The sequence below is a fragment of the Carcharodon carcharias genome, chromosome 17 (genome assembly GCF_017639515.1).
Source record: "Carcharodon carcharias isolate sCarCar2 chromosome 17, sCarCar2.pri, whole genome shotgun sequence".
Taxonomy (NCBI): domain Eukaryota; kingdom Metazoa; phylum Chordata; class Chondrichthyes; order Lamniformes; family Lamnidae; genus Carcharodon; species Carcharodon carcharias.
This window is the reverse complement of record NC_054483.1, coordinates 18,028,788-18,054,221: the sequence shown is the minus strand read 5'-3', so window position 1 is coordinate 18,054,221 and position 25,434 is coordinate 18,028,788. Positions and strand designations below refer to the sequence as shown.

The 25,434-nt window shown below is 43.0% G+C and overlaps 1 protein-coding gene across 4 annotated transcripts in view; it reads right to left on the bottom strand.

Moving 5' to 3' along the window:
• Nucleotides 1–25,434, bottom strand: part of LOC121289574 (dihydropyrimidinase-related protein 2) — a 58,645-nt gene that overhangs the window by 10,709 nt on the left and 22,502 nt on the right. For 2 of the 4 annotated variants that reach the window (XM_041209117.1, XM_041209119.1), the window contains exons 1-8: nt 24,161–24,304; nt 23,082–23,170; nt 22,787–22,971; nt 18,104–18,268; nt 14,308–14,369; nt 14,120–14,200; nt 3,772–3,840; nt 1,465–1,585 (exon numbers count right to left, since the gene is read on the bottom strand). In XM_041209117.1, the coding sequence (XP_041065051.1) occupies nt 1,465–1,585; nt 3,772–3,840; nt 14,120–14,200; nt 14,308–14,369; nt 18,104–18,268; nt 22,787–22,971; nt 23,082–23,170; nt 24,161–24,199 (811 nt within the window). In that variant the 5' untranslated portion in view covers nt 24,200–24,304. Of the gene's footprint in view, nt 1–1,464; nt 1,586–3,771; nt 3,841–14,119; nt 14,201–14,307; nt 14,370–18,103; nt 18,269–22,786; nt 22,972–23,081; nt 23,171–24,160; nt 24,305–25,434 lie in introns of those variants that run through there. The other 2 variants (XM_041209118.1, XM_041209120.1) reach the window with 1 other exon arrangement.

Sequence of the window (25,434 nt, the reverse complement as noted above, 5' to 3'; positions counted from 1 at the left end):
AGGAGGAAGAAACCTGGCAATTAGGCCGGTAACCAGAGGTCAGATTTGAAATAATCAGTAAAAGAGCTAGAGAAGAAATAAGGAGAAATTTCATCACACAGAGGGCCCTTAAGATCTGGAATGCACTATGTGAAAGGTATCAGATTGCATAGGGAACTTTCAGAAGGCAACTGGGCATTTAGTTAAAGTCCAATTTGCAGAGTTACGTGGAAAAAAACTGGATGTGGGACTAAATTGGACAGCTCCTTCAAAGAGCTGGCACAGGGGTGACAGGTCACATGGCCTCATTCTGTGTCAGGAGAACCCATGATTCTAGCCAATGCTCGTGCAAGCTATGTGGCACCCCGACAGTACCTGCACAGGCCACACTGAAGTTGGCCCTTTTAAATTACTGTGCCTGCGTTACCATGCAAAAGAAAATTGAAAATGCCACACATAAATATGTCACCCGCAGGCTCCAAACTAAAAGAGTTACTCAGCACAACTTTCATTCTAATCAGCCTGTTCCACAATTTCCCAACGTGAGTAATTCCTCTTGATAAAGAGAGTCACTAAACATGGAGCTCATCTGGGACTCCTGGACGTATTACAGCAGGCAAGCACGTAGCATTGGGACTACTGCATCTTTGCAGGACAAACACCAACAAGGACTGGTTGGGCCAAATGGTCTGTTTCTTGGCTGTCATTTCTATTGATGGCTGCACGAAATGCTACTAGCCCTCTGGCCTTCAAAATGAAGTGGACATTTCCCCTACAGCCAATATTTGATATGACGATGTAGCTGATATAGTGCATAGTGCATGTATGACTGTGAGGGCTGAGTACAGGGCTCACCGGCTTACAGAAACAGCTCATAACAACTTTCCTCTTTAACCAAGAGGATTCAAAATGCAATGATCTAGCTCTGCTTGTTCCATTTTAGTTTTGGGCCAGAACATTCTTGTTTTCACATCACCAAACTTCCACCAATATCTAACGGGTTCAGATGGTAGCTCTCTCAAATCTAAATCGACAACTCTGCATTGAGGATTCACTTTGATAGTTGAGCACATGACCTCAAACAGCACTCACTGACAGGAGGGAAGGCATGCATCAGCTTTGGGGTTATCTTTTTCAGTCCAGCTGGATGGCCCGATCTGAAGAGGAGCAGGAAGTTTTCCTGGTGCCCTGGCCAACATTCTGTCCCCAAACAATATTGAAAAAAAAACACAAATGGATTGGCCAGTCATCTCAGGTGCTGTTGCGAGACACTGTTTATGTGAAATGGCTTCTGCACTACAGATACACTTCAAAATTACTCCATTATTTGGAGATTTGATGCACTGGGATGATACCTACAGCAAAGTAATGATTTTTCCCCCACTGTCATCAACATTGAACAAGCAGGCCTTGGGTTGGTGATGGTCCAGGCTATGGGGATGAAAGAACAAATGTTCCTGACTCAGGAGAAGGGCCGACACATACCTTTCTTCCTGCCTTGAGCAATGATATCAGCAGCAGTCTTACTCATCACTTTGGTTACATAGAGTGGGCAATTGGTTTGATTTGCAATAGTGATGGCCCGGTTCACTGCTTCTGCTTCAACCTGCAGAGAAGGAAACATTATGGAGCACATGGGTAAAGAAAACGTTATAAAATCTGTATTCCACACAACTACTTAGCCAGTGGCAAGCAAAACATAAATAATTGAACAGAAAATCATTTGACTCAGTGTTTACATTCATTCCACATACTGTACAAGCTGCCAGGTCATGAACCTTATCCAAATTCTCTCTCAAGTTCCACAACACATATCCCTATATTACTCATCCCAGACCAGCTCCCTTCATGGATATTTTCCATGTCATCGCAGCTCAGAAATCATCCTGTCATGCACTGCATTCAACCATTGCAACCTATACCCATTCCTTATGAACCTCAAGTGTCATCTTAACTAGGAGAATGGCCGGCCATTCAGGATTAATGGGCCTAGAGGACCTCAGAGAAAGAGTATGCCATTCAGCACTTGAAGCCTGCTCCGCCATTTAATAGGATCATGGCTAAGCTGATTGTGGTCTCAACTCCACTTTCCAGACTGCACTTCATAACTCTCGACTCCCTTGTCTATCAAAAATCTAACTCAGCCTTGAATAAGTTCAATGACCCGGCCTGCACTGTTTTCTGGGGAAGAAGCTTCCACAGATCAACGACCCTTTAAGAGAAAAAAATTTGTCCTCACCTTCGTCTTAAAAGAGGAGGCTCTTATTGTTAGTGTCTCCTAGTTCAAGTCACCCTGACAAGAGGAAATTCCTCCCAGTATCTACCCAATCAAGCTCCCTCAGGCTCTTTTATGTTACAATAACATCAACTCTCAATTCTTCTAAACAGGCCAGCCTGTTCAATCGTTCTTTATTAGATAAGCCTTCCATCCCAGGAATGAGTTGAGTGAACCTTCTCTGAACTGCTCCTAATACTTATATCCTTTTTCAAAGAAAGAAACCAGTACTGTAAATGGTACACAGACTGAGTTGAGGAGAAATTTATTTGCTCAGAGAGTTGTGAATCCTTGGAATTCGCTACTCCAAAGGGCTGTGGCCGCTCAGTTATCGAGTATATTTGAGACGTGCAGCACTGATTTTTGAATGCCAAGATAATCAGCAAGAGGGGGATGGTGGGGGGGAAGGTGGGGTTGAGATAGATCATGCACAATCTGATTGATGGAGCAAGCACAGAGGACAGAATGACCTCCTCCTGCTCCTATTTCTTATTTTGATCAGCTTCAGTTTTGTTAAAAAAAGATATTACAGGTCATGTATCCTTTATCCAAAACTTTTGGGGCCGAATGCATTTCGGTATTCAGATCTATCATATGTACAGTGCATATAGACCGACTTAAATTAAAAAAGCCTAAACCTAGGCTAGCTATAGTCTAAAAATATTAGGTTCTTACTTCTTACCTCTTAACACTTATTACACCTGTACTTTATTTTACATTGCTTTATTGACATACAAACTAACTGCATAGCAGTTGAAAAACGTTTGCTTTTTGGATGTATGGACCAAGGATATTGCTCGACTGCTGTATCTTAACATGAATTTGTGAGAATAAGTTCTATTTTCAAATCCTGTTTGAAACAGGGTAATCCTGGATCCAACCGTGGTTCACAGTCTACTTAATTAGCCAACTTCGACCTGCTCATCAAGCAGTAGTTCTCAAAATCTTGTTGAATTATTGCAAAGACTTCAATAAAAAGCTCAAGTGGTGTCCTCACCCCACAACTACACACTTCACAGTGGCAGCCACTAAATAGTACTCAGTCCAGCTGTCATGTCTCAACGGTGACTGCTAATTAAGCACAGGCCAGAAGTGGACTCCGAGATGATTTCAGCCTGTACAGCCTAGTCACTCACAGCATAAACTTGGTGATCAGCTGGGTTTCACAGGAGCAGCTTTTCAAGACCTGATCTGAATTCACAACACATCTAAATGACTGACACAAGCATCAGAACCAGCATCGTTTTAACTCTTGCTGCCGTTTGATGGTCAAGCAACTTAGTAATGGACAATAGAACAGTTGGTGCAGGATTCCAAGGCTAAAATTCTAGTTGGAAGAGTCAGGAGCTGAGGGCTGAATTGAAAAAAAAAAATGAATAGATTTCAAAGTTGCACCATCTGCCCCACTACAAAGTTGCTTGACTTCCATATGGTAGCAAGAGTTTAATCAAATATCGTGATCCTAAAATGAGGCAGATCGGTCAGTTATCCCTGAATTTGAAAACCTATCCTCTTACCTCCTCTGGCCTGCTGAGTACATGGCCTTCAGGTCCGGTGATACCCAGTCCAAGAATCCTCTGCTGTTCCTGCAACAGGACACGTGATGGTTAGGAGACAGTGTCACAGAACAGTCCATGCAATCTTAAGGGGATAATGATTGGAAATAGCAGAATCCAGTTCTTATTTCATATCAATGAGCAAGGGCCCAGTGACATACAAGTGGCAAAAACATATAAAATAGGACATTCAACCCTTCGAACCTGCTCTGCCATTCAATAGGATCATAGTCAATAGAATCAGGGGTGATCCTCTCAACATCATACTCCCACTCTCTCCCCTACCACTTGACACCTCTAGAATCCAGAAATCTATTTCTTTCTTGGATATATTCAGTGACTTAGTCTCTACAGCCGTCTGTGGAGAATTCCACAGGTTCACCAACCTTTGAGTGAAACAGGGTAATCCTGGATCCAGCCGTGGTCCGCAGTCTACTTAATTAGCCAACTTCGACCTGCTCATCAAGTAGTAGTTCTCAAAATCTTGTTGAATTATTGCAAAGACTTCAATAAAAAACTCAAGTGGTGTCCTCACCCCACAACTACACAGTTCACAGTGAAGAAGTTTTTCCTCATCTCAGTCCAAAATGGCCTACTCCGTATCTTGGAGATTGTGAGCTCCTGTTCTAGACTCCACCAGCCAGAAGAAACATCATCCCTGCATCCAGTCTGTCTAGCCCTGTCAGAATTTTATACCTTTCAATGAGATCGCCTCTCATTCTTCTAAACTCCAGCGAATACAGGCCCTAGTCAGCCCAATCTCTGTGCCTACAACAATCCTGCCATCCCAGGAATCAATCTGTCGAACCTTTGCTGCACTCCCTCGATGGCAAGTATATCCTTTGTTAGGTAAGGAGACCAAAACTGCACACAATAATCCAGGTCTGGTCTCACCAAGCTGCAATAAGACATCCTTGCTCTTGTACTCAAGTCCTCTCATGATGAAGGCCAACATACCATTTGTCTTAACTGCTTGCTGCGCCTGCATGCTTGCTTTCAGTGATTGGTGTACATGGACACCCAGATCCCTTTGTACATTAACATTTCCCAATCTGTCACCATTTAACTAATACTTTATCATTCTGTTTGTCCTACCAAAGTGGATAACTTCACACTTACCTACGTTATACTACATCTGCCATGTATTTGCCCAAGCACTCAAACTGTCTAAATTAACACCCTCCTCACCACTCACATTCGCACCATGTTTCATGTCGTCAGCAAACTTGAAAATATTACATTGATATATATTGTGAATATCTGGGGCCCAAGCACTGATCCCTGCAGTACCCCAACTAGTCACTGCCTATTCTTACACCGTTTCCTGTTTGCTAACCAATTCTCAATCAATGTGCTTTAATTTTACATGCTAACCTCTTGTGTGGGACTCTATCAAAAGCTTTCTGAAAATCCAAATACACCACGTCCACTGGTTCTCCCTTATCTATTCTGCTTGTTGCACTCTCAAAAAACTCCAGTAGGTTTGTCAAACATGATTTGCCTTTGATAAATCCATGTTGACTTTGTCCAATCCTGTTGATATTTTCTAAGTGTCCTGTTATCACATCCTTTATAAGAGGCTCTAGCATTTTCCCTACTACTGTTAGGCTAGCTGGTCTCTGTAATTTGCTGTTTTCTCCCTCCCTCCATTATTAAATAATGGGGCTACATTTGCCACCCTCCAATCTGCCAGTACTGTTCCAGAATCTACAGAATTTTAGAAGATGACAACCAACGCATCCAATATTTCCATGGCCACCTCCTTTAGTAATCTGGGGTGTAAATTATCAGGCCCGAGGGATCTCTTGGCTTTCAGTCCCATTAATTTCTCCAGCACGATTACTTTAGTAATACTAATTTCCTTTAATTCCCCCTTGGTTCCTTGGCATTTCTGGGTATATTATTTGTGAATTCCTTTGTGAAGACAGGACTGAAGTAGGTTTTTAACTGTTCTGCAATTTCCTTGTTCTCTATTACAAATTATCTTGTTTCAAACTGTAAGGGACCTACATTTGTCTTCACTAATCTTTTTCTTTTTACATACTATCACAGAAAGGTCACACAGCGATGAAAGCCGCAAATAAAGATTTTTTTATTTAGATCTTGGCAAACACTTATTGAGCACTGTGAAACGTAAGGCATTTAAGTGCAGCACAAAGTCGTGCAGACAAGAAATTCTCAGGTTTAATACTGGCTGCAGAGTCTAGAACAAACTGTCGTAATCTCAGGATAAGGGGTTAAGACACGTATGAAGAGAAATTTCTCCAGTTAGAGGGTTGTGAACCTTTCAGGTTCTCCACTCCGAACTATGTTCCAAGGCTGAGACAGGAAGGTTTCTCGGCACCAAGGAATCAAGCGATATAGGGATTGGGAGGAAACGTGGAGTTGAGGTGCAAGATCAGCCATGATTTTACTTAATGGCGGAGCAGAATCTAAAGGCCATGTGGACTACTCCATATTACGGGTCTGTGCTGAATTCATTGAGATGAACTTGGAGGCCAGTGGGTGTGACATAATTAGCCTCAGAGTCCTAGGTTAGAGGTAGGAATATCTAGTGATCCGCCATGGACGTCATGTTGCTAGCGTGCTAACACACCCCAACTTGACTCATATACAAAGAATATCAATATGGACAAAGTAATCAGCCTGTCAGTGGCATAAAGCCACAGTCAACAGAAGTTAGTGCCTCCAAGAGACTGAAAAAATTTGGGAGTTGAGGGCAAACTATTCAACTTCAGTGTCCTTCGCTTCTTTCAGCCATGGCTCAGTGGGTAGCGCACTCTAGTCAGAAACTGATGGATTCAAGTCCCACTCCAGAGACTTGAGTACAAACATCTCGGCCAACATTCGCAATACTGTAACAAGGGAGCGCTGCACTGTCAGATCCATCATCTTTCAGATGGGATATTCAAGCCCTGTCTGCTCTCTCAGGTGGATGTGAAAGATCCCATGGCACTATTTCAAACAAGAGGCAGGGGCTTCTTCCTGGTGTTTTGGCCAATATTCATCCCTCAAATCAACAGAACCAAACAACAGAGTATCTGGTCACTATTTGAGAATTTGCTGCATGTAAATTGGCCGCTGCATTTGCAACAACAGTGACAATATTTTAAAAGTACTTAATTGATTATCAAGTGCTGCGATACGTCCTCAGTTTATGAAAAAGGAAATGTAAATCTGAGTCTTTCTCTCTGCAGAGTTGAAGAATTGGTCTACGTCACCTCAACAACGAACACTGAACAAGCAAACTTAATTTTAAGCGGAAATTTCCCAGAAACAGACAGCTGGCAAGGAAGCCCTATCTCAAGTCTTTTTAAAAATCTGTTCCTGCTACGTTAGCTTTGTTGGCAAGGCCGGCATTTACGGCCCATCTCTAATTGCCCTTGAGAAAGTGGTGGTAAGCTGCTTTCTTGAACCTCTGCAGTCCATGTGGTATAGGTAGACCTACAGTGATGTTAGCAGGGTTCCAGCATTTTGACCCAGCGACAGTGAAGAGATGGCAATATCATTCCAAGACAGGTTAGTGCATGCCTTGGAAGGAAACTTGCAGGTGGTTGTGTTCCCATGCACATGCTGCTCTTGTCCTTCTAAGTAGTAGAGGTCACGGGTTTGAAAAGTGCTGCCGAAGGAGCTTTAGTGAATTGCTGCAGTGCATCTTTTAGATGGTACACAAGGCTGCTATTCTGCGCCAGTGGTGGAGCGAATGAATGCTAAAGGTAGTGGATGGGGTGTCAATCAAGTGGGCTGCTTTGTCCTGAATGGTGTCAAGCTTCTTGAATGTTGTTTGGAGTTGCACTCATTGAGTATTTTATCACACTCCTGACTTGTACCTTGTAGGAGATAGACAGGCTTTGGGGAGTCTAGAGATTAGTTACTCACCATAGAATTCTGAGCCTCTAACCTACCCTTGGGTAATGCTATTGAATCTCAAGGGGTAATAGTTAGATTTTCTCTTCTTGGAGATGGCCATGGTCTTGCACTTGTGTGACAGCTTGTTACTTGCTATTTGACCAATGACTTGTATGAAGGGGCTGAATGTATGGTAGTTAAATCTTCTGATGACACAAAGATAGGCTGGAAAGTAAGTTGTCAAGAGGACGTAAAAAGCCGCGACAGAGGAATTTAGTTAGGTTAAGTCTGTGGGCAAAAATTTGACAGAGGGTGTATAATGTGGGAAAATGTGAAGTTGTCCGCTTGGGCAGAAAGAATAGAAAAGCAGTATATTATTTGAATGGAGAGAGACTACAGAACCATACAGTACAGAGGGATCTAGGTGTCCTAGCATATGACTCACTAAAGGTTGATATACAGGTGCAGCAGGAGATAAGGAAAACAAATGGGATATTGGTGTTTATTGCAAGGGGAATGGAATATAAAAGTATGGATGTGTTGCTACAGCTGTACAGGGCATTGGTGAGACCACATCTGGAGTATTGCATACAGTTTTGGCCTCCTTACTTAAGGAAGGATATAACTGCATTAGAAGCAGGTCAGAGAAGGTTGACCTGACCGATTCTTGGGATGAAGGGGTTATCTTATGAACAAAGGTTGAGGAGGTTGGGTCTATACCCATTGGAGTTTGGAAAAATGAGAAGTGATTTTAAGATCCTCAGGAGACTTGACCAGATGGATGCTGAGAGGACATTTCCCCTTGTGGGGGAGTCTAGGACGAGGGGACAAAGTTGAAAAATTAGGGGTCTCCCATTTAAGGATGAAATAATGAGAATTTGTTTCTTTCAAAGGGTTATTAGTCTGTGGAATTCTCTTCCCCAGACAGCAGCGGAAGTTGGGTCACTGAATATATTCAAAGCTGAGTCCCGTAGATTTTTGATCAACAACGGAGTCAAGTGTGATGAGGAGCAGACAATGGAGTTGAAGCCACAGTTTGACTGGGGATCGAATTTGCTCAGCTATTGCTTATAAATGCACCTTTATGTCAATCTCTGAGAATGTAGGACTGTAGGAGATTATAGAGATAGGGAGAGGTGAGGGTTTGAAAACAATTGTGGGATTTTGAAAATCAAGGTATTGTTTGTAGGTTACCAAGCACAGGAATGATGGGTAAACTGGACTGTGTTAGTCATGACATGGGCAGCAGAATGTTGGAGGCCAGCTAGAAATATTCATGTCTAGAAGTAACAAAGGCATGGATGAGGGTTTCAAAATTAGGTGAGCTGAGGGAGGGATTGAATCAGGCAATGCTACAGAGGTGGAAGCTGGAGGTCTTAGTGACAGCATCTATCTAATCTGAAGCTTATCTCAGGGTCCAAACAACACTAAGGTTACAAATGGGGTCTGACTCAGTCCTAGCAAATAGCCAGGGAGAGAGATAGAGTGAGTGCCTATCAAGCAGAGGTTGTGACCTCTGGATTATTCTCTTTTATATTTATTAATGGGATGTGAGTGTCACTGGCTAGGTCAGCATTTATTGCCCATTCCTAAGTGCCTTCAAGAAGGTGGTGGTGAGCTGCCTTCTTGAACTGATGCAGTCCATGTGGTGTAGGTACACCCATTGTTCTGCTAGGGAGGGAGTTCCAGAATTTTGACCTAGTGACAGTGAAGGAACGGCCAATATATTTCCAAGTCAGGATGGTGAGTGACTTGGAGGGGAACTTCCAGGTGGTGGTGTTCCCACCTATCTGCTGCCCTTGTCCTTCCAGATGGTAGTGGTCATGGGTTTCGAAGGTGCTGTCTAGGGGGGCTTGGTGAATTCCTGCAGTGCATCTTGTAGATGGTACACACTGTCTGTGGTGGAAGGAGTGCATGTTTGTCAATGGTATGCCAATCAAGCGGGCTGCTTTGTCCTGGATGGTGTCCAGCTTCTTGAGTATTCTGGGAGCTGTACTCATCCAGGCAGGTGGGGAGTAATCCATCACAATCCTGACTTGTGCTTTGTAGATGGTGGATAGGCTTTGGGGAGGAGGTGAGTTACTCATCACATGATTCCTAGCCTCTGACCTGCTCTTGTAGCCAAAGTATTTATATGGCTATTCCAGTTCAGTTTCTGGTCAATGGTAACCCCCAGGAAGTTGATAGTGAGGGATTCAGTGATGGTAATGCCATGGAACATCAAGGGGCAATGGTTAGATTCTCTCTTGTTGGAGATGGTCATTGCCTGGCACTTCTGTGGTGCCAATGTTACTTGCCACTTGTCAGTCCAGTCTGGATATTGTCCAGATCATGCTGCATTTGGACATGGACTGCTTCAGTATCTGAGGAGTCATGAATGGTGCTGAACATTGTGCAATCATCAGTGAACATCCCCAATTCTGACCTTATGATGGAAGGAAGGTCATTGATGAAGCAGCTGAAAATGGTTGGACCTAGGGCACTACCCTGAGGAACTCCTGCGGTGATGTCTTGAAACTGAAATGATTGACCTCCAACAGCAACAACCATCTTACTTGGCGCTAGCGCTGACACCAAACAACAGAGATTTCCCACGCCTCCCCAATTACCATTAACTTCAGTTTTGCTCAGGCCCCCTGATGCCCACACTCAGTCAAATGCTGCCTTGTTGTCAAGGGCAGTCACTCTCGCCTCACCTCAGGAGTTCAGCTCTTTTGTCCATGTTTGAACCAAGGTTATAACGAGGTCAGGCACTGAGTGTCACTGCTGGAACCCAAACTGAGCGCCAGGATATGGCTAAGCAAGTGTTGCTTGATAGGACTGTTGATCACCCCCTTCCATCACATTAGTGATGATCGAGAGTAGACTGATGGGGCAGTCATTGACCAGATTGGATTTGTTATGCGTTTTGTGCACAGGGCAAATCTGGGCAATTTTGAACACTGCCAGGCAGATGCCAATGTTGTAACTGTACTAGAACAGCTTGGCTTGAGGCGCGGCAAGTTCTGAAGCACAAGTCATCAGTACTATTGCCAGAATATTGCTTTTCAGTATCCAGTGACTTTAGCCATTTCTTGATATCACATGAAGTGAATCAAATTGGCTCAATATTGGCAACTGATGCTGGGGACCTCTGGAGGAGGAAGAGATGGATCATCTGCTCAACAATCTTCTGGCTGAAAATTGTTACAAATGCTTCAGCCTTAACCTTTGCACTGATGTGCTGGGCTCTCCCATCATTGAGGGTGGGAAATTTGTGGATCTTCCTCCTCCAATGAACTGTTTAATTGTCCATCACCATTCACGACTGGACGTGGCAGGACTGCAGAGCTTAAATCTGATCCATAGACTATTGAATCACTTAGCTCTGTCCATCACTTGCTGCTTATGCTGTTTGGTACGCAAGGAGTCCTGTGTTGTAGCTTCAACAGCTTGATAGCTCATTTTTAGGTATGCCTGGTGCTGCTCCTGGCATGCCCTCCCGCACTCCACTGAACCAGGGTTGATCCCCTGGGTTGGTGGTCATGGCAGAGTGGGGGATATGCCAGACCACAAGGTTACAGGTTGTAGTCAAGTAGAATTCTGCTGCTGCTGATGACCCACAGCACCTCATGGATGCCCAGTCTTGAGTTGTTAGATCTGGTCAAAATCTATCCCATTTAGCACAGTGGTAGTGCCACACAACATGATGGAGGGTATCCTCAATGTGAAGACCAGGCTTGGTCTCCGCAAGGACTGTGGTGGTCACTCCTATTGATACTCTCCTATTGATGCATCTGTGGCAGGTAGCTTGGTGAGGATGAGGTCAAGTGTGTTTTTCCCTCTTGTTGGTTCCCTCATCAAGTGCCACAGACCCAGTCTAGCAGCCACATCCTTTAGGACTCAGCCAGCTCGGTCTGCAGTGGTGCTGCCGAGCCACTCTTGGTAATAGACATTGAAGTCCCCCACCCAGAGCACGTTCTACAGCCTTGCCACTCTTGCACAGTAAACTTCAGCCAGTCTTCTTGCTCAGAACAATGTCACTTTCTTCTTCACTATTTCAAATAAAAGTAGCATTTTTCCCAACAATGTTTAGAAAAGGGCTCTTGTTCTTTACTTCAAAGCAGTCTGTTATGAAAGTCAGTTGGGTCAGTTGAAGCATTATGTCTGACCTCTATTTTGCAGGCATTAGCTAAGGGGGTGGGAATCCAGAAATTGGTCTCAGCCATTCCAGCCAGAATAAAATTTGCTTCTCTCATTTTTGTCGCTGTGCAATGTCAAGCTCAAATGTGGTTTTGTTGTTAAACAGACTAGTTGTTATCCATGGAAACCTCTCAGGGCTGTCTTAAAGCTATGACAGTTTCACCCATTGCACTCTCCAGCCACATTTTTAAAATTCACCTGCTCTTGTCTAAGTTAATCCATTAATATCAGGGTCTACCTGTCGATATTTTAATTCATCCTACACCATGGAAACTGTTTGGAATAAAGAAGTCTGAAAGCATTCAGATTACGTAAATGTGTCACAGGAAACTCCTTCCCTATTGCCAAGTTATGGAATAATTTCCTCTTGTAAAATCAAATACATTTATCAATCAGTTTATGAATATGGAGCAAAAGCAAGTTGTTGTTCAGATAGGGATCAGCAGGAAATGGCGCAACAGGCTCAAGGGGCTGAATGCCTTGCTTCTACTGCATGCTCCAAATGAATAGGGTTAAGAATAATCCAAACTCTATTTCACTGTCAGTTCTGTATCAAGAGAGGAAACTTCCAATCCATGTCCTAGGATATTAAAGGAAGTAGCTACAGAAATAGTGGATGAGCTGGTAGTAATCTTCAAAGAATCCTAAGATTCTGGAAAAGTCCCAGAGGATTGGAAAACTGCCAATGTAACACCATTTTTCAAAAAGGGAGGGAAACAAAAAACAGGTAACTATAGGCCAATTAGCTTAATGTCTGTCATTGGGAAAACGTTACTGTCTATTATAAAGCATGTAATAGCAGAGCGTTTAGATTTACATAATCGAATCAAGCAGAGTCAGCATGGCTTCATGAAGGGGAAATCATGCCTGACAAATTTATTAGAATTCTTTAAGGAGGTAACTAGCAGGATGGATAAAGGGGAACCAGTAGATGTATTATATTTGGATTTCCAAAAGGTGTTTGATAAGGTATCACACATAAGGCTACTTAATAAGATAAGAGCCCATGGTGTTGGGGGGTAGTATATTAGCATGCATTGTGGATTGGCTAACTAATAGAAGACAGAGTTGGGATAAGGGGGGCATTTTCAGGATGGCAACATGTAACTAGTGAACTGCCACAGGGATCAGTGCTGGGGCCTCAATTATTTACAATATATGTTAATGACTTAGGTGAGGGAAGTGAATGCACTCTCGCCAAATTTGCAGATGATACAAAAATAGGTGGGAAGGCAAATGGTGAGGGTGACACAAGGAGCCTAGAGAGGGATATAGACGGGTTAAGTGAGTGGGCAAGAAAGTGGCAGATGGAATATAATGTGGGAAACTGTGAGGTTATGCACTTTGGCAGGAAGAATAGAGGAGCTGAATATTATTTAAATGGAGAAAGACTGCAGAAAGCTGCAGCATAAAGATATTTGGGAGTCTGTGTGCATGAATTCCAAAAAGCTAACATACAAGTTCAACAAGTAATAGGAATGTTGGCCTTTATTTCAAAGGGAATGGAATCTAAAAATAAGGAAGTCTTGCTAAAACTATACAAGGCACTATTTAGGCCACAGTGAACAGTTTTGGTCCCCTTATCTTAGGGACGATATACTGGCATTGGAGGCAGTCCAGAGAAGGTTCACTAGGTTGATTCCAGATATGGAGGGATTTTCATGAGGAGAGGTTGAGTAGGTTGGGCATGTACTCATTGGAGTTTAGAAGAATGAGAGGCGGCCTTATTGAAGCATATAAGATTCCTAGGGGGCTTGACAGGGTAGGTGCTGAGAGCTTGTTGCCCCTTGTGGGACAGTCTAGGACCAGAGAGCATAATCTCAGAGTAAGGGATGCCCATTTAAAACAGAGATAAGGAGGAGTTTCTTCTCTCAAAGGGTAGTGAGTCTGTGGAATTCTTGACCGCAGAGGGCTATAGAAGTTGGGTTATTAAGTATATTTGAGGCGGAGATAGACAGATTTTTAATCAGTAAGGGAATCAAGGGTTATGGGGAAAAGGCAGGAAAGTGGAGTTGAGGATTATCAGATCAGCCATGATCTCGTTGAACGGCAGAGCAGACTCGATGGGCCGAATAGTCTACTTCAGCTCCTACATCTTATAGTCTAAGTCAAATTGGGTCAGATTCCAATGCAAATTCAACATGTCCAATTACTAACAGCTTAAGTCAGTGGACTACAAAATAGCAGCCTTTGAATCCAGGAGGGCCCATTATGTCATTGTAACCTTAACTCAGTTTTACAGTATTTATTGCTTATGATGTCACCGCAACTATAATACCTCAGCAATAATATCACCATTCTCAGCGTGAACTTGAGCAATGGCACCCATGTCACGGATTGCACTCATGGCTTCATACATCTGCGAGTAAAACACAGACAAACAACACAAAAAGTTAATGTGATAAACTGAGCAGTGGAGGGAGCACATTTTTTCAGTATATTTCTGCTATTTTCTTGTTACCTTACCTGGGCATCAGAGAGTTGATAACGGTCTTTGTAAGCCATGTAGACAAGGAAGGAGTTTACACCTGATGGAAAGGTACAGAAAAGGTGTAAATGTGTTTTCCTAGACTTTGTTGAATTCACAAAGTTACATCAGTAATTAGACATGATTCTGACCTCGTGGAGAATGGTTACCAGGCCACTGGGAGTTAAGTGCCACTTAAATGGAGATCTTTTCAGAGGCAGATCCTAACTGCCAGAACCAAAAGTTCAAAGGCCTGACCACATATTTTTTGAAATATTATTCCACAGGACAAAAAGTTAAGACATGGTCCCAGCACAAGGTTTAATAAGGGATACAAGCTACATAACAGATTAAATAACACTTGTAAGGTTTATACATTAAGTTCAACATGCTTGGGTGGGAGCACTCAGTGACAAGACTGGAGCCATTCCTTCTTGGGGGCATTTGGAGGCGGTGACTTCAGCAGTTGACCCTAGTGGTACATTAGCCATGGGAGACTGTTTGGGCTTGCATTAAGGTAGCTGCTATCTGGTGCTTTTTCCCCATCTGTGTACTATCAGAAGGTTTAGACCAACAAGTATTCTCCATAATTTATAGGTTTTCATATCATTGGTTAAAGCTGCTGGTCAGAAACCTTGTAAGTGAAGCATACAACATTAAATACTTGTATTTATATCGTGCCTTTAAGTAAACTTTCTCAAGGCATTTCACAGGACTGTTAGCGAACAAACTTTGACATGAAGTCACGAAGAGATATTAAAACAGATGGCCAAAAGCTTGGTCAGGAGTAGGCTTTAAGCAGCATCTTAAGGGAGGAGAGTGCAGTTTGCAAGGCTTAGGGAAGGAATTCCAGGGCTTTGGATCCAGGCAACTTAAGGCAGAGTCACCTATGTTGTGGTTGAAATCAGGGGTACATAAAAGGCCAGAATTTGAGGAGCGCTAAAATACAGACACAGGGAGGGGCAGGGCCATGGAGGGATTTGAAACCAACCATATGAATTTTAGAATTGAGGTACTGTCAGACAAGAAGCCAATGCAGTAGGCACAGGGGTGGTGCATGAACAGGACTTGTTGCAAGACAACAGCAAAATTTTGGGTAAAAGGTGCAAGATGGGAGGCCAGCCAGGAGAGCATTGAAATAGTCAAGTAAGTTACTGGTCATGAAATGCAAAATTGTAAAAACCAGCGGTTATAATTTAACCTCCAATGCACCCTTAGTCTCGTTTTCGCAATTTTTTCTTCTACGCAGTGATAAAACTCAAATCAGCTTGAGAGCAGACATTTTAAAAATATGTTCTCTCACATTATTTCCTGCTGTTCCTCTCCTGGTGGCACTGGCGCCTGTCCAGATACAATTCCAAAAGGTCAGCAAATCAACTTCATCAAGCAATGTTTGATTAATGAGAGAACTTACCCATTGTAACTCTATGGCTGAACAGCCAAGGCCAATTGATTGCCCGTGTGGGCTCACTCACCTCACTGGCAGTTTTCTGCTACCTCCAATCTCTTGCAATATATTTCCATTCAATATGACACTATCTTTTCTGGACTAGCACTTAATGTCATTTTTCAAGTAATTGATCCAGATATTTCACAAATTAAGGCCAGGATTTCAAACTCTGTGAAGCAGTTTGCAAGGTTCTCAAGCTCTGAAGATGAGACATATGGACTCGAAACGTTAACTCTGTTTCTCACTCCGCAGATGCTGCCAGACCGGCTAAGATTTTCCAGTATTTTCTGTTTTTATTTCAAACTCTGCCTTTTTTTTTTGCCTTCTCTCCATCCAATGATGTCCTGATCTCGGTTATTAAGCTGTTCAATTATTTTATTCATCATCAGCAAAGCAAACATCACAACTCAAACCCTGACCCCGCTCAGTTACAAGACCTTGGGTCATGATCTCTACTACTTCCAGTCTGTCTACCCTCCAGCTGTGAAAAAGTGACAAGTAATTGTTAAATGTAATCTCGAGTCCTGAGTACATCTGTAGAACCATGCCATCTTCAGTTTACTAATTCCTCCAAATGACTGAAAGACATTTCAGTTCACTCTTAAGACAGGCCAAGCAAATACCCCAGTTACAAATTTAACCAACTCACAGGGTATCATTACTCTCTGTTAACTCCTTGTCAAGTCTTTCTCGAATCCTGTTTGGCTACATTTATACAGATGCCAGCCACTCTCCACATCTGATCCAAGTGCTCATATTCTAAGTCTGGTCAGTGAGCATCAGCAAGCTATTTAGACACTGAGTGCCTCATATGCAAGCCTAATCCTGTCCTCAACTGAAGGCCCCCCTCTTTTCAGCAGGGGTCACTGGATAGAGATCAGAACCAGAGGTACTGACATGCTACTGTAGCACCTCTACTGCCTCAGCGACCAGGGATGGATGCCAGGGGCAGTGTATTTATTCGCTGAGGCATTGAAGAAGTTACAAATAAAATCAGAAAATGTTGAAAATACTCATCAGGTCTGGCAGCATCTGTGGAGATAGATACAGAATTAACGTTTTGAATCCAAATGCCTCTTCTTCAGAGCTGAAGCAAGGTAAAAATGCAATGTGTTTTATATTGTTGAAGAGACGGAGTGGAGCAAAATAGGTCAGGGATAGGTGGTTGCTCAGGAGACATTTGACAAACATGTCATGGATACAAGGCAAAGGGAATGGTAATGATAGTGTTCAAGACTAAGACAGGTGCTAAGAGTGGCATAAAGGTCAGATAGCAGAATGTGTTAATAGCAGAAGATGGGTGAGCGTTCTCTAAAAGTAAAACATAAGAATAAGTTGCAGACTGGCCCTGTGGGGGGGGCAGGTGTTAGGGAAAAAGAATTTTAAAAAAACAATTAAAATGGAGGATAAAGTTCATGTTCTAAAGTTACTTAAATCAATGCTAAGTCTAGAAGTCAGCGAGGCACTGAATCGGAAGCTGTTCCTCCAGTTTGCACTGGGCTTCACTGGAACATTGTAGCAAGCCAAGCGTGAAAGCAAGATAGTGGATTGAAATGACAATTGGCAGGAAGGTCAGGGTCATGCTTGTAGACTGAGTGAAGGTGTATTGCAAAGTCACCCAGCCTGCGTTTAGTTTTGTCACTGTAGAGAAGACTGCACTATGAGCAGTGAATGCAGTAGACTAAATTGAATGAAGTGTAAGTGAATCACTGCTTCACCTAAAAGGAGTGCTTGGGGCCTTGGACGTGAGGAGGGAGGAGGTAAAGGGGAAGGTATTTCACCTCCTGCAATTGCATGAAAAAGTGCTGTGAGAAGAGGATGAGGTGTTGGGGGTGTTAGAGGAGTGGACCAGCATGTCATGGAGGGAACAGTCCCTATGGAATGCTGACAGAGGTGAGGGCATGACATGCTCGGTGGTCGCATCATCCTGTCATTGGCAGAAATGGAGGAGGATGATCCTTTGAAGTGCAAAGGCTGGTGGGATGAAAAGTGAAAACAAGGGAAACCATCTCATGGTTCTGGAGGTGTGTGTGTGTGTGTGTGTGTGTGGGGGCGGGGGGGGGGGGGGGGGGGGGGTGGAGGGGGGGTGGTGGTGGTGAGGGCAGAATTGTGGGAGATGGGTCTGACATGGTTGATGGCCCTGTCAACCACAGTTGTAGGGGGTGGGGAGAACCTCAAGAAAAAGGAAGACATGTCAGAAGCGCTGATTTGGAACGTAGCATCATCGGAACAGATGTGGCAGAGGTGGAGAAACTGGGAGAATAGGATGGAATTCCAAATTTGCTTTAATAACATGGTTAACCAAGATTTGAGACACTCATAACTATTTTGTGACATGACCTTACCATGCTCCTTCACGAGGAAATCCATTTCTTCTTGAAGGCCTTTATACCACTCTGTGATATCAACATGTAGTGAGTAGTCACAACAAGACTTGTTATCTGCCCACTCTCTCCACTGTTCAAAAGCAGTGATCAAACTGATTCCAGGCTCTGCCAACACGTGATCAACTGAAATAAACATTGTGCAGGTTACAAAATTGTCTGGGTGGGAAATATGATTCTGCACATTCATTCCAGAATTACAAGGCTCTATTCCTGATGTAGTGGAAGCGCAAAACAGGGAGCTGGTGCACAGCTTAACATGGCCTACCCACACTAGAGCTGGAGATTTGAAGGTTTGTGACGAGAGGTCAAAAATTAGACGGAAGACTATTTCCAAAGGTCCAGTTACTGCAGTACTTCATTCCTGAGAGCTGTAGCCTAATTGATAAACAACCCTATTATTTCAATTGCAATATCTTTTACACCTCCACACAGTAAACTATAAAGCACCAGCAGAAAAACAAGGGTGCACAAGGGTGTGGTACAAGTGCCTGAGGTCTATGTTTGTGAAGTTCAATCAAAAATTCAGTGCTGGAATCAGATCAGCAACCTAATATTCTGCACGGTCTGCGCATTCATCTGTGCAAGTACATTTGCTCGATAGATGCAATACTGACAACAGGATCGCAACAACTGAACTGTGAAAAATACCAGTGGTATAAATGTCGCACTTATAAACTTGGATTGCATCTGATGAGATCATCTTGAACGGTCTAACACGACTGGTGTTTTCTGGTGAATTGCTGGTTTGAGGGGGTAAATTCAGATTTTACCATACGCTAAAGCACAGTGGTTTTAGTTTCATCTTCTTTCTGCACATCACCAAGAACAACATGGAAACTTCATGTGGGGCATTGAGTATTGCTTCCTCATTTGTTTAATCCGTTGGCCTTTGATGGTGACATAGTCTAGAAAAGCACACAGGAAGGAGACCTGATTTAACCATTTAGCCATCTCTTTTTCTGCACAGAGTCACGTCCCACAGCACTGCGCACCACTGAGTTGAGAGAATGGGAAAGGAGGATCAGGTGAATGAGAAAATTATTATATATTGGCAGATGTAGTGGGTTTAGCCATCAAGCAGTTCAGCTGTACACATCAGGAAGATCCAGGACTCAACTGTCAGTCCGTGTCACATCACCTTTCCATTTGGATGGTGGTAAGGGCAGAACAACTAGCCTCTGCCCTGGGATTAATAATAAGTTCATCTTTGATTGCAACTCTTAATCAGGAGCCAGCAGCCCCTAAGGGAAAGAGTGCCTGACAGAATGCATTTTGTCATCATACAACTTACTGGCAGTCACTGTCAATACAGTACTAAAGGCAACATTAGGGGCCATTAAGTGGGGAACAGCATTCCAGAAAAGGAGTTCACACCATTAGATAGAAAAGGTCATGGGGCGGGGGAGAAAGACATTTCAACAAGGAAAAACTATTAGCTGATTTGAATCAGGTTGTGGAAGAGTGTGATTTTTGAATTGACGAATATACTTTTACAAATACATACAATTAATTATTCTACAGAAGGGAAGAACACAATTAAGGATTAACAACCAGCTCATGCAAGCCATTCTAACAATGCTTTTAACTGGCCACCGTAAATATACACTCTTCTAGTTTGTAATTCCGCCGAGTGGAAGTGGATTGAAGGCTTGATCTGCAGCATATGTCAAGTTGACCCATCTGAAATAGGACAATCCTAGTAGGATGCAAGAGACTTTAATGTTGCAACTCAAGGGACAGGGGTGGGGAAATGCAGTGTCCGTCCATAGGACAGAAGGGCTTAGACACTGGTCAATTCAGCAGTGACAACCTCTCAGCAAAATTTATACAGAGAATGAAGAAGCAGAGGACTTCAACACAGCATTAGTCCATGACATCACAAGAGACAAAAAGCAAAAAACAAGCAGAGGGACAGGTGGGGGAACTGAGGGGGCAGCCAAGGTCCATATTTGAGAAAGAGGCACATTAGAGGCATGGAAAGTAATTCCCAATTCAGCACTTTATTCAAATCTAATGTATTGGGTGGGGGCATGCATAATGTTTTAACAAAACATTCCACAGAGCTATCCCTTTTTATCTAACATCAAAAATTCATCAAAAGACATAAGTTGCTATGGAAACACAAGTTTACTGAGCTCTAGTGTGCTAAAAAGCATATCTCTTCTAGCTTCAATTATGGCACTGAGAAGTGCCAGTACACGAGTACCACAGGTAACCACTGCCTCAAGTGGTTTGGTTAATGGCTGCATAGCACCAATTGGATAGGCATTTATACCAATCCCTGATAATAACCAATTGATGGGGTTTGCTCATAATCCACTTCACCAAAATTCAACATCTGGAAAAAGGCTTGGTCACATTTTTGCCAAATATTTTTGCCTTCTCTCCTGAGGACACAAATTTCTGTTGTGGTTCCCCTCCAGGGGCACAGGCATTCGTTTCATTTTCCTGTGATCAACAACGTTCGGGCAGACCATCCGGCCGCGGAGTACGTGAAATCACAATCCTGCCCTCACTCCTGTCCTTACAGATACTTTCCAGCGTGGGTCATTGGCCAGCCCTAAGCAGTAAGGGGCCTCACACACTTTTTTCCCTTTCCTTAATTTAACCAGTACTAGGGCAACTGTCATCTCCAAACTGTTGGCCAGGTTACATCAAGAAAAACTCAGCATCGGCCTAGGACCAGAGCTGGCACATTCCACTCTGGAGGAGCCCACTAGACAAAATAATTTGGTTCGATTCATTTTTGTATCCAACTGTAGATTGCGAATAAGATTCTAGTCAACTGCATAGTTGCAATCCACGATTCCATATCTTCTTTGGACAAATACCTAAAGCTATTATATTTAGAGAGTGATTATATTTTAGACTGTTTATATTCTACTTCTTTCCCACCCTGCTGCACGTAGATCTTCAGACCAGCACTGCTCCATTCAGCTGACATCAGGTGTGAAACGAGCACTCCTGCAAAGGGAAGTAGCACTCTCCACCACATGGGGCCACATCTTGATGCTCAGTCAGTAACTGGTACAGCCTGGCTGAGCAGAGCAGCTGGTTTCCAAAAGCAGTATGGCCCTGGGTTTAAATCCAGGGACCTCAGTGGGAGTTCCAAATGCACAGGAAGGACACTCAGCCAATCCAGTAAAACTGCTTTAAATTCATCTAGATTCCCAGGTTTATGCACAACTTATACAACAAAATATATATATATGCAGCATCTGAAAAGAAATGGACATTACATTTCCTACCTGCTTACTTTCAGCTCCCATTCCATTTATGTGCAATGACAGCAATTGCTATCTTTCATTAATACCACAAAATAAAAACATACACTTGCTCGCCCCTCCCTTGAGTGTTTAGAAGCTAAACTAACTGTGTGATGTATTATTAAACCACATGATCTACGAAATTTCTCACTCAACTGATGATCTATGTCAAGGTGCTAGATTTCCACTGGATGTAGCTGCTGATATCAACGTGTATACAATTTTGATCTCCTTACCTCAGAAGGGATTTACTTGCCGTAGGGGCAGGGAAATGAAGCTTCTTCAGACTGATTCCTGGGTGAGGCCATTGTCCTTTGATGGACGATTGAATGGAATAGGCTTATTTTTCCTAGAGTTTTTGGAAAAATGACAAGTGATCTCATTGAAACCTATAAAATTCTGAAGGGCTTCATAGGGCACATACTGGTAGGATGCTTCCCTTGCTGGGGAGTTCAGAAATAGAGGTCACTGTCTCAAACTAAGGGGTCAGCAATTTAGAGCTGAAATTAACAGAAATTTCTTCACACGAGATTGTGAATATTTAGAATTCCCTTCCCAGACAACTGTGGATGCTAAGTCATTGAGTATTACATAGGTCGACATTTTTGGATACTACGGGAGTGAAGTAATGTGCAGATAGTGGAGGAAGATAGTGAAGTCGGAGATCAGCCATGATATTAGTGAGTGACGGGGTAGGCTCCAAGTGCACAAGGGCCTACTCCTGCATCTCTTTCTAATGCTCTTACCCCCAGAATAAGGAGGGAGAAAAAAAAAAACAGCATTGCTAAGTCTCTGGTTTCCCATCAACATGCCAACAATTTCACACGGAGATGTGAGTAGTCATACAGTGAGATTGGGTTTGACTGTGCTAGCCCCCTTCCCCCTCCCACCAGTTTATTAACCAGCCAGCACTCATTCTCCCTGTGTGTGAATTAACTGTTACCTGGGCACAATACCAGGGGGCTCCTCCCCTTCCATCATCCCTCTGAGGAGGATAGGGCATGAAACCAGACAGCAGCATTTCTTTTAAAAAGCAGGCATGAAAATCAACAAATAAACATGGGAGAACAAAAATATACACCTCAAAACTAAGCTATTTGTTCATCCATGTGTGATTAAAAGCAAAAATTATACAGCACATAATAAATGATGAGCTGCAGTAAATCCATACATGTACATTTCAACATCCAGGTTTTTCACACTGTGCATTACCCATGTATAAATCATTAGCTCATTATTCCCCTTGCCAACTTACTTGCGCATCAATTTCCTTCTGATCTTTCAAACTCTTATTTTTTGCAATAAAAACTATACGTATAAAATGTTATGAAAATGAATATATAAACTGAATGTTGGAAACAAAACTGAATCTTACAGATCATGGTTGTGCCCCCAGCCAAAGCTGCTTTTGTTCCCTGGGAGAAATCATCAGCTGCTGTCATCCCTTTGACGGGCATCTGCAGACGGGTGTGGACATCAATCCCCCCAGGAATAACCATCCGTCCGTGGGCATCAGCGACTTTAACCCCGCCGGGCACTATCAGATTTTCACCAATTTGCCTATGCAGATGACAAATAAGTTTGCATTTTTTTTTAAATCAAGGATTTATTTATTGAATTTTTTTCTCTAAGATCTGGCACCACTACTAAGCTGAATAAAGCCATCTTACTTGATCAGACCATCTTCTACATAAATATCGGCAAAAAAGGACTGGTCATCATTCACGATTTTTCCACCTTTTACCAGCATACGCTCACTCTGGAAGAGATTTTGCAAAGATCCATTATTTCGAAGACTGAAATCTTCAGCATTTTTTTTTAAAGAGGTGAGACCTACTCATCTGACAAGTGACCATGATTTTCTTACAACATACAGTTAGGGTTCTGAAATTTAAAGAAAATACATGTAATATAAAAATGCACTATTGCCAGACAGTAAAGAACCAAACACGAACAATGAGATTCAAGTATTCTAAACAGTTTGTCTTGTTTTCTTATTTCTGAAGCCAGGGTACATTACCCCGAGTAGCTTCACATATATATAGGTCATTAACTGGAAAGGTTCCACAAATGGAAATTGGCAATTACTCCACCCTGAATATTTCTAGACCATTATGTTTACAGCACACACAGAACAGTCCAAGCTGATTCGGATGTGCTTTGAAAATACTTAACACAAATTAATTATTTTTTTTTAAAAATATTTTAAAATAGTTCAAGTGACTGTTGAAGCCCAATATAAAACCGGCCACATTCAACACCACCTTTGTTGTTATGCTGCTGGGGAGAAGTGGACAAATAGTGATGCGACTGCACAATGGATGGCATTTTGCAAAGGATTGCTTTCATTTCTCGTCTTGCAACAAGCGTTCTTTTCATGAATTGGGTTTCCGTTTGTTTCTGCTACCGAATCCTTTAGAAACCAAACCGTGCAAACAATCATATCGGAGACGGGAGAGGGGGGCGGGGAAAATAGAGACAAGGAGAGAAATCTCGTCCATCTGCCTCTGTTCAGGCACCGCCATTATCTCTTGCCAGTGCCTCACAGTCGCTGTCCTTGGTCCCACAATACAAGAACTGCGTCGCTGCTGGGCTGAACTTATGCAATCGGGCTCTTCAAACGAGAGCTGAGCACTGCATCAGGTCAGGCGCTCGGACGTGGTGCTTCAAGCTCAAAATTACAAAATAAATGCGGCGTTGCCTTTTCACAGAACAGCCCCTGACATCCAGATTGCCCCTGCACACTTACCGTGATACGCGGGATGTTTTTCTTGCCCTGGTAAGACATGGCTGTGACTATCAATCGGAATCGAACCGGACGAGGAAATGCAGAATGCAAAAGCTGCAGCCACGGAGCAGTTGCGATTTTTACGAATAATCTATTTCTTTTCCGGCTCTAGCAGCCTTTTTCCCACCCCCCCAACCCCCTTCTGCTAGACCGTTCCCAGTTGGGGAGACTCCAGCAACAACACAATTAGACCAGGCTGCGGCTGCGGGCATGCGCCTCGCCGCACCCAATTTCAAGCTAAGTCCAACCCCTTTGCTGTCCCGATTGGTTTCAATCAAGTGATGTGTGACAATGCTTTCTCTTGGCATTGCGTTCAAGCAAAATCATCGTAACAGCTTGATGCCACCTTGCAGAAACCCAAGTTCAAGAGAAAGGGTGGAGCGATCACAAGCCTCAGTTTTGTCCTGGAATGACGTTTCATTTTTTTTTTTGCAAATCCAGCCACAAGATAGAGCAATGGGTGAAAATCTGCAGGCAAACTCTTAACAGTCCAAATCACTAGGCAACTTGGCTGTTTGCAATTCACCGTACTAACACAAGCCTGCTCCATTATTTTAAGCGTCTGCGTTCCAGGCATTCCACCCCGATGTTCAAAGAGGCGAACATCAGGTTAAATCGTAGAAGGGCACCTGAAATTCTTTGTGAGGAAGTCAGTTTGAAGGGCTTGGTGACTGAGATTGATGGCATATGTGCAAGCCAATTCATTAGACCTGTTTTAGTTGTATCTGCCATTTAATGAGAGATTTATTGTTTACAATTGACCGCAATTTGCCTTAGTTCATTTTTAACGAATGTTGATCCTGGGTTTTAGAAGATAGGTGGTTGCCCAAGATAGTGTTTCGTGTTTGCTTTGTTTGACTCTTGCATAGTAAAAATTCTTCTGGTTTAAACCATGACATTTTATTGCTTCGTTCTTCATAAATATTGGGTTTCAGGTTAATTCTTTTGGGGAAAAAAAGGGTCATTGGTCTTAACCAAAATCAGAAATGCATCAGGGAGTCCGCTCAATTGACCACCAATATTTGGGTAACCAGATTAGTTTCTCAGTGTTTCAGTCAAGTAAGGCTTGGAAGGCTATTTCCATGTATGCTATGACTGGTGAGGACAAGAACTGAGCTTACTTTTGATGTCCACTCCCTCCACCCCACCCCTGCCAAGGGTCAAACAACTGTTTAATGTCAAGGTTCACACAAGAAACATTTGATTGAGGTACAAGGGTGTTTGTACCTCTGACA